Source organism: Bos indicus x Bos taurus, chromosome 15 (genome assembly GCF_003369695.1).
Source record: "Bos indicus x Bos taurus breed Angus x Brahman F1 hybrid chromosome 15, Bos_hybrid_MaternalHap_v2.0, whole genome shotgun sequence".
Taxonomy (NCBI): Eukaryota; Metazoa; Chordata; class Mammalia; order Artiodactyla; family Bovidae; genus Bos; species Bos indicus x Bos taurus.
In genome coordinates, this window is record NC_040090.1 from 40416823 (window position 1) to 40430585 (window position 13763).

The 13763-nt window shown below is 47.6% G+C and overlaps 1 protein-coding gene across 3 annotated transcripts in view; it reads right to left on the minus strand.

Annotated features, from left to right (window-relative positions):
• Positions 1-7634: 7634 nt before the first annotated feature.
• Positions 7635-13763, minus strand: part of ST5 (suppression of tumorigenicity 5) — a 170955-nt gene continuing 164826 nt past the window's right edge. For all 3 annotated transcript variants that reach the window (XM_027563218.1, XM_027563219.1, XM_027563217.1), the window contains 6 exons: positions 13417-13594; positions 13110-13151; positions 11446-11557; positions 9865-10104; positions 8956-9042; positions 7635-8409 (listed from right to left, as the gene is read on the minus strand). In XM_027563218.1, coding sequence (XP_027419019.1) covers positions 8375-8409; positions 8956-9042; positions 9865-10104; positions 11446-11557; positions 13110-13151; positions 13417-13594 — 694 coding nt within the window. In that variant the 3' untranslated portion in view covers positions 7635-8374. The remainder of the gene's footprint in view (positions 8410-8955; positions 9043-9864; positions 10105-11445; positions 11558-13109; positions 13152-13416; positions 13595-13763) is intronic.

The window sequence follows — 13763 nt, forward strand, 5'->3', positions numbered from 1 at the left end:
ATTTATATAATGGAGAGTTAATGGTCAGGAAGGCACTTGGTTGGACAAGCTAGTAACTTACTGACATAACATGTTGGTACTGATGGGGAAAGGTAAAAGTGGGTTTTAATGTCTTTTGGAGTCCTTAAAATATGGAAACTTTGATTTCTACTAGACACTGAAGGTAGAGAAAAGTGTAAATAACAGTGTCTTAAGATTCAGGCTGGATTTGAAATTTGGATCTAAACCTAATACCTATGTGACGTCTTAAAGGGTACTGAGCACACATGCACCTACTTTGGGTACTGTGTGGACTAAGTAAAATGGAAAGTATTTAGTGAACTTCTGTGCTCAGCTCTTGGTAAGGAACATATAAATGAACTATTACTGTCACCCAAGTGACAAGTAGTTAACCTTGGTGTGATTCAGTCATTGGGAAAGTGATCTAAACACAGGGAAGAGCAAATGTGCATTCAGGAAACCCAATTTGGGAAGGTTAGACAAGTTGGGAGATGAGCCTGGAGCGAACAGGTACTCTGGCCAGGCTGTGACTTAGTTGAGGGGTACAGTGGAAGGTAGGAGGCAGGACCATGAGGATGGAAGACAAGTCGGATTCAGAAGACATAAGGAGATAAGACTTGTGACTGATAGGGGTGGGGCTGGCAGCAAAATCTGTTTGGGGAGGACAGATTTGTCAATAATCTTATGGCTGGCTAGCTTTCCCAGTTTCATTGCTAGCATCTTGCAGCATAACTGTCCTGAAACTAGGTGGGATCATGCTCATCCCAGTCCTGTATGGAGGTGCTGCTCCTGTTGGGTATGCTAAATATAAGAATCAGTAGAACAGCCATTCTAAATAGGATTCCTCAAATGCCATGCCATCCCATCTCCAGGCCTGGAGAATACAGCTACTGATGAGTGTGAGTTGCTGTGTGTATCTTGCTCACCATTGTCTGTAGTTACAGTAACCAAGCAGGCCCTTTGATTACTAGTAATACTGCCAAAGGAAGTAGTGTGGCTGGTGAAAAAACAAACATGCCCCAGGATAATGAAGAGTGACCCAGTGCTCTCTGCAAGGAGATCCAACTGGTCGATCCTAAAGTAAATCAGTCCTGAATATTCATTGGAAGGACTGATGCTGAAGCCGAAACTCCAGTACTTTGGCCACCTGATGCGAAGAACCAATTGGAAAAGACCTTGATGCTGGGAAAGACTGAAAGCAGAAGGGGATGACAGAGGATGAGATGGTTGGATGGCATCACCATCTCGATGGATATGAGTTTGAGTAGGCTCCGGGAGTTGGTGATGTGTCCCAACTCCAGGGAAGCTTGGCATGCTGCATTTCATGGGGTCACAGACTCCGACATGACTGAGCACTCTCACACCTAGAACGAGCACTTAGCTTGTTGCATAGCACCAAAGGCAAACCGTATGTTTTGATTTTAAAGGGCAAGTTGCCAAAACAGATACAAAACATAGCCAATGCATAGGAAAAGTTCCTGGACAAGCCTGCCAAACTTGCATTAGCCTGTCCCATAGGCACAGGCCCATACTACCACTACCTCCAGTGGCCACAAGGTGCACGTTGATGAAGTGCACAGGGAGCAGAGCTTTCTAATCAGATATCCCCCGAACTCGGTGGTCCTCAACCTTTTGCCCTTTAAAATAATTGTGGGAAATGTTACATTAAGAGCTAAATACACCATAATTTACAAAAGTCCTCGTCAAAACCTTAGGATTTAAATTGTCAATTCAGGTAAACATTGCTACTAGCCCAGTAGCAGCCAGCCCGTGGGATGAAAACCAACCAAAGGCGTGCACCACGGCGGGGCGGGGAATACCGCGGTTCTGACAACTGCAGCCAGGCAGAGCTTGGCGCTCTAGCCGCGGAGATCCGGGCCGCTTCCGCAGTGTGGGAGGCTCTGGTTCCGGCGTCACTTTGACCTCCCACGCCGTGGCCGGAAGTACGTCCAGAGTCGGTGCCACCATTTCCGGTAGTGGGCGGGGCCGGCCTGTGGCGCCGGGCTAGGCGGGAGGTTTAATTCGACCCAGCACGACGTGAGGCGTGGGCTCAAACCTGAGTTCTCCAACACCCTCGCTGCACTCCGGTTCCTCTTTGGCCGTGCAAAATGGGAACTGGGCTTTCTGTGCGCCTTCAAGATGAGAATTCCAGATTTTTTAGAATTTGCCATTAAAAGATGAGTATTCGAGGTTTATTCGGCTAAAAAAAAAAGTGGTTGTATGCACACAGGAAAGTTCTGGAGGAAGAATATAGAGATTGCCCCATGAGTTCTGGGAGCTTCAAGTGTATGTTTCATTCTGGTTCTGTTTTGCAGCCCAGTTTTTGTTTGATTTCCACTTAAAGTTGGCTTTAAAAAAATACACTATTTACCTAATCTATAAATCAGTCATTTGGGGAACAAGGTGAATTACAAGGCTATTTGCAAAATAAAGGATGTTATTTTTAACAAAATTTAAACTTGAGTTGTGATGTAATTAGTTTTCTTGGCGTCCTAATTCCACAAACCAGTGTGAACTACAGTTACTTTCCAAGGGCATTCCAAATACTGCCTTTAAAAAGAAGCCCAGCCTTCTCATTTCAACACTGTTCACCAAAGCATGTATGGTAATTTTTACTGAAAAAAGCATTTAGAAAGATGTAATAGTGTAACCTGCTCTGGTCTCAAAGTTACCTGATTACAGGAGAAAACCCAGGGGGCCTTTCTTAACTCCAGAATGGAGGTGGGCTTCAACTTCTGGTAAAGGAGACAGCATTGCCCTGTCCCTGAGCAATCTCCCAGAAAGGCACTAAGGACACTTGTTTTCAGTAGTGGTGATACCATCCTCTACAGGGGCATTTTGTAAATGTATGGGAGCATTTGTGGTCACAATCATGGAAAGGAAGCAATCAGAGATGCTTGATGTCATACAATTATAGGTCCAGTTCAGCTCAGTGATCAGTTGTGTCCGACTCTTTGTGACCCCATGAATTGCAGCACGCCAGGCCTCCCTGTCCATCGCCAACTCCCGGAGTTCACCCAAACTTACGTCCATCGAGTCAGTGATGCCATCCAGCCATCTCATCCTCTGTCATCCCCTTCTCCTCCTGCCCCCAATCCCTCCCAGCATCAGAGTCTTTTCCAATGAGTCAGCTCTTCGCATGAGGTGGCCAAAGTATTGGAGTTTCAGCTTCAGCATCAGTCCTTCCAAAGAACACCCAGGACTGACCTCCTTTAGAATGGACTCATTGGGTCTCCTTGCAGTCTAAGGGACTCTCAAGAGTCTTCTCCAACACCACAGTTCAAAAGCATCAATTCTTCGGTGCTCAGCCTTCTTCACAGTCCAACTCTCACATCCATACATGACCACTAGAAAAACAACAGCCTTGACTAGATGGACCTTTGTGGGCAAAGTAATGTCTCTGCTTTTGAATATGCCATCTAGGTTGGTCATAACTTTCCTTCCAAGGAGTAAGCGTCTTTTCATTTCATGGCTGCAATCACCATCTGCAGTGATTTTGGAGCCCCCCAAAATAAAGTCTAACACTGTTTCCAGTGTTTCCCCATCTATTTGCCATGAAGTGATGGGACCAGATGCCATGATCTTCGTTTTCTGAATGTTGAGCTTTAAGCCAGCTCTTTCACTTTCATCAAGAGGCTTTTTAGTTCCTCTTCACTTTCTGCCATAAGGGTGGTGTCATCTGCATATCTGAGGTTATTGATACTGCTCCTGGCAATCTTGATTCCAGCTTGTGTTTCTTCCAGCCCAGCGTTTCTCATGATGTACTCTGCATATTAGTTAAATAAGCAGGGTGACAATATACAGCCTTGACGTCCTCCTTTTCCTATTTGGAATCAGTCTGTTGTTCCATGTCCAGTTCTAACTGTTGCTTCCTGACCTGCATATAGGTTTCTCAAGAGGCAGGTCAGGTGGTCTGGTATTCCCATCTCTTTTGAGAATTTCCCACAGTTTATTGTGATCCACACAGTCAAGGGTTTGGCGTAGTCAATAAAGCAGAAATAGATGTTTTTCTGGAACTCTCTTGCTTTTTCGATGATCCAGCAGATGTTGGCAATTTGATCTGATTCCTCTGCCTTTTCCAAAACCAGCTTGAACATCTGGAAGTTCACAGTTCACATATTGCTGAAGCCTGGCTTGGAGAATTTTGAGCATTACTTTACTAGCATGTGAGATGAGTGCAATTGTGCGGTAGTTTGAGCATTCTTTGGCATTGCCTTTCTTTGGGATTGGAATGAAAACTGACCTTTTCCAGTCCTGTGGCCACTGCTGAGTTTTCCAAATGTGCTGGCATGTTGAGTGCAGCACTTTCACAGCATCATCTTCCAGGATTTGAAATAGCTCAACTGGAATTCCATCACCCCCACTAGCTTTGTTTGTAGTGATGCTTCCTAAGGCCCACTTGACTTCACATTCCAGGATGTCTGGCTCTAGGTGAGTGATCACACCATCATGATTATCTTGGTCATGAAGATCTTTTTTGTACTGTTCTTCTATGTATTCTTGCCACCTCTTCTTAGTATCTTCTGCTTCTGTTAGGTCCATACCATTTCTGTCCTTTATCAAGCCCATCTTTGCATGAAATGTTCCCTTGGTATTCAATGTATAGGTTGATTCAAAACACAAAATCTAGTTTAGAACCCACCTAATTTCATTTCACACAATCAGAAAGATGTTTGTTTTTGTTTTTTGTAGTTTTCATATGCTTAGCAGTTTTTTGGGATTCCAACTATTGTTTAAATCCAGGACACTCATAGTGTGTTCGGTTTAGAATAATGCCCAAAACTGTTCATTTCAGCAAACTCTTACCAGTAGTTAACACCTACTTACTAGTATCTGAGTTGCTAATTCAACACTTTTTGCATGGGTGGCTGTTGCTTTCACAGCAATTCTATGTACAGGTGTAAGTATCTGACTTCATTATACCTTCTAATATGGTTGTCCCCAAGCATCTGCATATGTAAATACATGTTATTTTATGACAAAATAATTTTCCTTTTATTTCTCCCCTTTTATGCTACAGTTAAGACTATATCACAGTTAATATGTTTAGGTAGGTTATATTATCTATGGATTCATTTCAGGATAGTAATGGGGGGAGTTACAGTATTTGCTGTAGAAAAGGAGTATTGATCTGTTAGGATTGAGAACCATCAGTTTAGAGGTCCAGAGATCATGTGAAAACAGAATTTGGGAAGAAACCCAAAACACTTTTTGTCACCCCCAGACCAGGACCCCCAGACACACCTTCCTCTACCTTTCAGATGAGACCTCTGTGCCTTGCCGGTTGCAGTCACTGTATAGGCCCTTGCAACCCATTCCAAGCCATTGTGTGCCAGTATCAGTTTTCCACATTGGGATGAGAGCTGTGGCCACAGGAGGAGGTGGCAGGGGGGGACCCCTAAGGTTAAAATAACACTGTATTTTAAAGCTACATAAAAGGTACAGGTTTTAAGAAATAGTCATTTATACCTATGTATCTTTGGGCGAACAGTGGAAACAGTGTCAGACTTTATTTTTCTGGGCTCCAAAATCACTGCAGATGGTGATTGCAGCCATGAAATGAAAAGACGCTTACTCCTTGGAAGGAAAGTTATGACCAACCTAGATGGCATATTCAAAAGCAGAGACATTACTTTGCCAACAAAGGTCCGTCTAGTCAAGGCTATGGCTTTTCCAGTGGTCATGTATGGATGTGAGAGTTGGACTGTGAAGAAAGCTGAGCACCGAAGAATTGATGCTTTTGAACTGTGGTGTTGGAGAAGACTCTTGAGAGTCCCTTGGACTGCAAGGAGATCCAACCAGTCCATTCTAAAGGAGGTCAGTCCTGGGTGTTCTTTGGAAGGACTGATGCCAAAGCTGAAACTCCAGTACTTTGGCCACCTCGTGCGAAGAGTTGAGTCACTGGAAAAGACTCTGATGCTGGGAGGGATTGGGGGCAGGAGGAGAAGGGGATGACAGAGGATGAGGTGGCTGGATGACATCACCAACTTGATGGACGTGAGTTTGAGTGAACTTCGGGAGTTGGTGATGGACAGGGAGGCCTGGCGTGCTGCAATTCGTGGGGTCACAAAGAGTCGGACGCGACTGAGCAACTGAACTGAACTGAATCTTGTGATCTAATCGCATATCTGGGGATTCTTTGGAGACATATTAAAAAAGAGAGGGAGAGGAAAGGGGGAAGAAATAGGACCTTTGGAAACTATTATTTTATTAAGGACTCCACTTCTGTGATTCATGAAACCAAGTTAAAGTGACAAGTTCTGGAGGTAACAACACCCTACTCTGGACTTTCTGGTTATAGCTGCTATCTTCTCTTTTTACCTCACCTGTAAAACCGGCCTCATGAGGCCTAGTTAGTGTGCCCTCCTATTCTTGGAAGATGCCAAAGCCAACTATGTAAGAGGCTTTTTCAGAGACCAATCTGTCTTCCTAAAAGATAAAACCTCCGCTTTATAAGGCAGACAGCAACGCCCAACCACACACAGACTGGGACCTGTGCAGGAGTCACTGGAGATGGGGAGGAGGAGGAAAGGGGACTGCAGAAGATATGGTCTCCTGTTTTAACAAGTAGGATAGAGTAGAAGGACAGGAAAACTATGATTCAAATCCTGCCAGACCCGAAGCCAATACCAAGGAAGAAAGTTCCAGCTTATTGCCCCACCCTGGAAATTTTCAAGGTCTTGTCTCTGTGAAGGCCTTGGATGGACAGAAACCCTAAGCCACCCGTATTCCCCACCTGACTTCCCTCCTTGCTTTTCCAAAGAATATAGCAAAGTTTTCTGCGTGCACACCTCTAAGGGTTCCAATGGAAAAAAACTTCACAGCGTGACACTGAAGAGCCATAAACAATGGGCCCAAGCTATAAGCAAGCCCTGGGTTGTCTTTAGCTGGGCTTGACTCTACCGATGTTAGGGTACCCAGTGATGTCATAAGGGCTTCATACTGAATAGGAAAATTGTAAGATTAACCTAATAGGGAAGCCAAGAGGCAATAAGCATTCTTTCCATCAGTGGAAACACACAGAATCTGAACACTTGGCTATTGGAGAGGGAAGCTAAGCTAGAACAGTAATTAGGCATCTTCTAAGACCAGTCATCACCGACTCGATGGACATGAGTTTGAGGAAGCTCCGGGAGTTGGTGAAGGATGGGGAAGCCTGGCGTGCTGCAGTCCACGGGGCTGCAAAGAGTCGAACACGACTGAGTGACTGAACTGAACTGAAGACCAGTCATATGGGGCTTCCCAGGTGGCGCTAGTGGTGAAGTCACCAGTGGTCTACCAGTGCAGGAGACACAAGAGAGGAGTTTGATCCCTGGGTCAGGAAGATCCCCTGGAGGAGGAAATGGCAACCCGCTCTAGTATTCTTGCCTGGAAAATGCCATGAACAGAGGAGCCTGGAGGACCACAGTCCATGAGGCCGCGAAGAGTCGGACACAAGTGAGTGACCATGCACACACAAGACCAGCCGCACAGCTCAGGCCAGAGAACTCAATTTCAGGGGAGGTCAGTGACCCACACGAAAGCTAAACTCTTAATCGAGTACTCAGTTCCCTGCATGGAGGTGTTTCATCCTGCCTCAGCCCATTCCCCTGGAGAGAGAACTCTAGATAATGAAGCCAAGAAACACATGGGGCTCTGGGCCCAAACAACTATACACTGTTTATTGAGAACACCCGTAGATGGTGGGAAGGAGGGATGCCCTGTACCGCATCATGGCCACCACTGACTGGGAGCTGGGCCTGGAGGACACTAGCAGAGCTGGAGGGTGGGCTTCCCATGCCTCACTGACCATCACAAAGGTGGGAGAAAGAAGAGAAGGCCAGGCCCGAGAGCCTGGTACCATGCTGCAAATGGGGACTGATTGGCCTTTGCCTTTCAAAACAGACGCTTAGGGGAGGGGGACTACTAGAAAAAAATAGAAACTCTAAGATTTTTTTTAAAAAGTCTCATACATGACAAGACAGCATGTGCTCTCCAGGGCCCGAGACTGGCAGCAGGGGCCGCAGGCAGGCAGGCAGGCAGGCCAGGAGCCTCCAGGGGAAGATCAGTGGTTCGGCTGAGACAGTCAGCTGCACATAATTGGCCAGTCACCAGCACCCAGCAAAACTTCATCCATGCTCAGGCAGGGCAGGAAAGCACCCAGCCCCTTGGGAATATACAAATATTTACCAGATTCTCTTTGCTTGTTACAAAAACATAAGAAAGCTTACAGCAGATTATTTACAAACAGTATCCTGGGATGTCGTGAAGGCAGAGGTGGGCTGGCTTGGAGGGTGGGGTCTGTGGAGGCAGAGCGGCCACAGCAGCCCAAAGGGTCCAAGGCTGGGTCCCCTCCCCAGGCTCTGCAAGGCACTGGACTGTCTGGGGAAGGGGCTTAATTCTTCTTGTGGAGGAACTTCATTTTGTTGCCTGTGGGCCAGAGAGGGTGAGAGTGAGAATGTTTCAGTATCATCGCTTCCAACAGTCCTAACTCTCAGTGAGAGAGAAGGATTCGAGAGACTGGATTGCAGCTAGACCCTGATAGTGAAAACACTCTAGAGCTCTAATTAGGCTCTGGTATTAATCATGAACAGCCTTGGGCAAGCCATTTAACTTCTTTGGTCTCAATTTTCCTTTAAAGTGAGACAAGCTTTGATTCTATGGTTCAGCTGGCTGAGCTCTTTGAAGGGAGGGGAGCTTTTTCAGAGAAGGACACTCTGCTACTTCTTAGTAGACCTCCCCTTATAGACATGAGGAACACTCACTGGTTCTAACGACTCTCATGTTCACTCAGGAAGAAGTGCACCCCAAAAGACCCAATTGAAGTGAATATCTGTCAGATTTCCTGTTCTGTCTACAGCCCTAATATAAATTCCCATTGTCGCTGGTTTATTTAGAGTAGTTTGGGGTACAGATCCGCCAACCACCCCACCCCCTCCTTGCTGAACTTGTCTCATCAGTGACAAGGCTGCTTACCCAAACCACGGAGAAACTTGTTCATTCCACTCTGCTCAGTGTCTGGGAGTTCCTCTAAATATTGTTCCACTCGCTGCTCAAAGAGGCCTGCAGAAGAGGAAGAACAGGGAAGAGAACAGTCCTTGGAGGAAGGGAAGGGAAGGGAAGGCTCCAGTTGAGAGGACCAAAGGGAACAGATCCCAAAAAGGGGGAACCACAGACCTGGGATTGTAACTTATAGGAGCATCCTGTCAGAATCCAGACCGGCTCATCAAAACTATTAGTAATGACACCTCACTGGTGTTCACTGCTGATGGCCTGAGCTGCATTGTGGTGAGGATGCAACGTGGTATCAGAGCTGCCCCTAAGTGGGCATCTTCTCCAGCTCTTTTCAGACACTCTATCATGTTGTTTGAAAAGGTTACACTAAAGGGACAGTACCGGTGGACAGAAGACGCAACAGTCCTGAGGTTAGAAAGGTCTTGATGAGAAGAAAAAGCTCTACAGTGAGCAGAACTGATGAAATAACAGAGATAACCTTTGTGCTTTGAGTGCAGACTGCCACCAACTTAAGACAGAGAACTGGCTCAGTTCTCTTCAACCCTGGATTCTCAGGACTCCCTAAATGGCACAATCTGGCCTTTTTCTCTAAATAAGGACCTATGAAGAGGGGCAAAGTGGAAATAAGCCCCACTCTTTTGCCACAGGGCTCCAGCCTGTGCCCAGCCTAGAGAAGGCACTTTCTGGGGCAGAGGATAAAGTGCCCTTGGCAGTCCCTCTTAGAAGAAAAGGGATATTAGGAGGCCTGCCCTGGCTGATACTGATGGAGGCTCACTGTGCCTGGCTACTCAGCCTGCTGGTAGCAGAAAAGCCGGAGGAGGAGACCTGATACCCCTCAGAACCCCCCAACCCAGGCTCTTCTGGCCTTACCCTTTGCCCGACACTTTCTCAGCTCCCTGTCTTGGATGAAGCCAGCAAACATCTGAGACTCCATAAAAACTTCAAGAAAACGGCGGATGCTTTTGGAGGCCACAGACTTGCGGAAGGCCTCCCGCTGAAAGGCCCTCTCCCCCTTCTCACTCTGTGTCAGGAAGAGGGAGTAATGCCCAACAGTCTCCACAAAGAACCGGATAAACACCTCCGACACCAGCCCATTGAGGGTATTACATTCTGGAAAAGAAAAGAAAACCTTTGAGGTTCAGGTCTAGAGCCTGCAACCGTAGCCTCCAGGGGATCTTGTCTCCATCTCCTCAACTAAACTGTAGCCAAAATCACTTATCTGTTCTTGGAACTTTAGCTCTTGTGCTCCCAGGCTTGTAACTAGCTCATGAGCCAGGAGGTTGGAAACTGTGCTCTGAACATGGAAGCTGGCAGATACTTGCTGAATGAGTGAGAACGGAAATCAGAGACCAGAGCCCCACTCCCCCCTACACCCCTTGCCCTCTGGTGGTTTCCCTGGCTTCACAGGAAGAGGAAGTTGCCTCCACCTCCTGCAGTGGCTCAAGGCAAGGCCTGAGACAGAGGAATAACTAGCATCCTAACAGCAAGAAGAGTCTTTGTGGTTGCCAGCTGTCTTTGGGTTTTTCTTCCCAAACTTCCTGAGGAAGAGAAAAATTAGAGGCAAGAGGGGAGCTTTGTAGCCTGGGCCACCCCTAGAAGCAGCTCTGATGTTATCTAAGTTTCTGAACTCCTTCTGATAAAATACTATACTATTCCTCTCCCCTCAGACCCAATCAAGCCATAACTCCCGGAACCACACTGGGAGCTGTTGTTCAGTTGCTAAGTTGTATCTGACTCTTTGCAACCCCATGAACTGTAGCACACCAGGCTTCCCTGTTTTTCACTATCTCCCAGAGTTTGCTCAAACTTATGTCCATCAATTTGGTGATACCATCCAACCATCTCATTCTCTGTCACCCCCTTCTCCTCCTGCCCTCAATCTTTCCCAGCATCAGGGTCTTTTCCAATGCCTCAGCTCTTCTCATTGGGTGGCCAAAGTACTGAAGCTTCAGCGTCAGCATCAGTCTTTCCAATGAGTATTCAGGGTTGATTTCCCTTAGGATTGACTGGTTGGATCTCCTTGCTGTCCAAGGGACTCTCAAGAGTCTTCTCCAACACAACAGTTTGAAAGCATCAATTGTTTGGTGCTCAGCCTTCTTTATGGTCTAACTCTCATACATCCCCACACGACTGCTGGAAGAACCATAGCTTGGACTATATGGACTTTTGTCAGCAAAGGAGTAGGGCTAGAAAATTCTAGGCTAAAGTGAGACCAAGGTCCTATATCTGAGTTTCATCAGCCAGGTGGGTCTGGCGCACAGAAGCAGGGTCCAGGCCTGATGAGGCCCAGGCCCAGAGTAGAGCAAGTCTAGGACCAGCTCATGAACCAGGAGGTTGGAAATTGTGCTCTCAACATGGAAGCTAGCAGATACCTGCTGGATAAATGAAAATGGAAATCAAAGACCAGAGCACCACTCCCCCCAACCCCTGCGTGGGGCAGGCCTCACTCACCATCATCGGAGTCGCTGTCTGAGTCCTGGGAGATCAGTTCGTTCTTCCTCTCCAGAGCCTGCTCCAGAGCCGCCTGTAACTTCCTAGGTAACAACGTGTCCTCATCATCCATCTGCGGGAGAAGGGGACCACACGGTGAGCACTTCCTTTGTGCCCGTGCTGTCTGAAGAGCTTGAATATATAAGCTCGATTATATAATATAATCTCATTTCATCCTCCCAATAACCCTGATAATTTTACCAACCTCATTTTTTTAAAGATTTTTTTTTTTATGTGGACCATTTGTAAAGTCTTCATTGAATCTGCTACAATACTGTGTGCGAGCTCAGTTGCTTTAGTCTTTTATTTTTAAATTTTATTTATTATTGGCTGTGCTGGGTCTTTGGGGCTGTGGAGGGCTCTGTCTCGTTGAGGGTAGGGGCCACTCTCTACTTGCGGCTTGTGGGCTTCTTGTGTGGTGGCGCTTCTCTGGTTGCAGAGCACAGACTCTAGGGCACTTGAGCTTCCACAGTTGTGGCACATAGGCTCAAGAGTTGCATCTCTCACACGCTAGAGCAAGGGCTCAGTAGTTGTGGCAGACAGGCATAGCTGCCTCAAAGCATGTGGGATCTTCCCGACCCAGAGATCAAACCCATGTCCCCTGCATTAGCAGGCAGATTCTTAACCACTGGACGATGAGGGAAGCCCTCACTTCAGTCTTGTCCGACTCTATGTGACCTTATGGACTACAGCCCACCAGGCTGCTCTGTCCATGGGATTCCCCAGGCAAGAATACTGATCGCCGTGCCCTCCTCCAGGGGATCTTTCTGACCCAGGACTGAACCTGCATCTCTTACGTCTCCCGCACTGGCAGGTGGGTTCTTTACCACAAGCACCACCTGGAAAGTCATGTTACAATATCGCTTCTATTTTATGTTTGGCTTCTTGGCCACAAGGCAGGTGAGATCTTAGCTTCACCACCAGGCATCCAACCCACACCCCCTGCCTTGGAAGGTGAGGTCTTAACACTGGAGCAAGAGGAAAAGTCCCTATCAACTTCATTTTAAGAAGAGAAACTAAGGCATAGAGAGAGGTTAAGAAACTTGCCCAGGGTCACAAAGATAAAAAGTGTGGAGCAGGTGGCATTCACTGCTCAGGACCAGTAGGGGTTCCCACCCCAGCACCACAATGAAGTCTCCCCAGTTCCTCCATCTCTGGCACCAGGTGGGAAGCACGGTTGGCGGGGGGCGGGGGGGGGGGGGACGGGGAAATCCCACGTCTCAGGCGCAAGGTTAGGCTGCCGGGCCTGTCTCTATATTCTGATTCAGTGTCCATATCTTGATGCTTGGTACCCAGGAGATAGAGCTCTGTCAGTGGTGCGTGTAACAGACTACATTCCCAAAGTCTACGGCATGAAGATTATGTTCCTTTATGTGCCCAGCAGAATTTCTACCACTCACAGAGACTCTTTGAAGTTGACAACAATCACAAACCTTTACATTCCTCCACATTCTGTGCATCATGGATAGTCCTCCAGCCACTTTTCAACTGTCTGCTCTGTGAACGTGGAACCCCGAGCTCAGCAGTCAGCTACGAGGGTGGAGTATGTGTGTGCAACAGTGCTAGGTGCTCTGTATCAAACAAGCGCCCACCCTGGGGCAGGCCATGCAATGTCCCACTCTTACCTGTCGGATGAATCGGTCAGACCCCAGATTCACCATCAGTGCCTGGGAAAAAGAGTCATGAAGGGCAGTGATTCAGGATATGAATCCCTGCAATGCCCTGCGCAGATATCCTGGATTCCCAGGGTCAGATAACAGGAAGAACTCCAGCCAGGGAGAGGCCTCCCAGGGAGCAAGGAGAAGAGCTGGAGACAAAAACAAGAAGATCCCAGCAGCCTCCCCCAATCCCTTCCCCTTCTGCCCTTCTCTCCTGGGGGCTTCTGTTCCTTCTGTCCCATCCTCCCCCCAGCTGGTTCCCCAAATGGCCCACCTCTTCCACAGGCAGCTCCTTCAGTTTGGGGAGGGAGCTGGAGAGCAGGCCAACCAGGAAAGGGGTGGGACAGCAGACGATGTCGATCATGGAGGCCGGGAGGACAGGAATGAAGGTGTGCTGCCAGGAGAAGGGGTAGAGCAAAGCCACCACCGCATGGGAGCAGCTGGACAGGGTACTGGTAGACAGACAGACAGACAAACACTGAGCCCAGGCCCAGCACCTTCAGGGAAGGGGAGTTAGTGCCTGCTGGGCTAGGCTCATGACCTCCTTTCATGTTAATCCCAGGGCAACAAAGACGCTAAGGAGGTTCAGCCTGGGTCTGACCTTGCAGACTGATGAAGCCC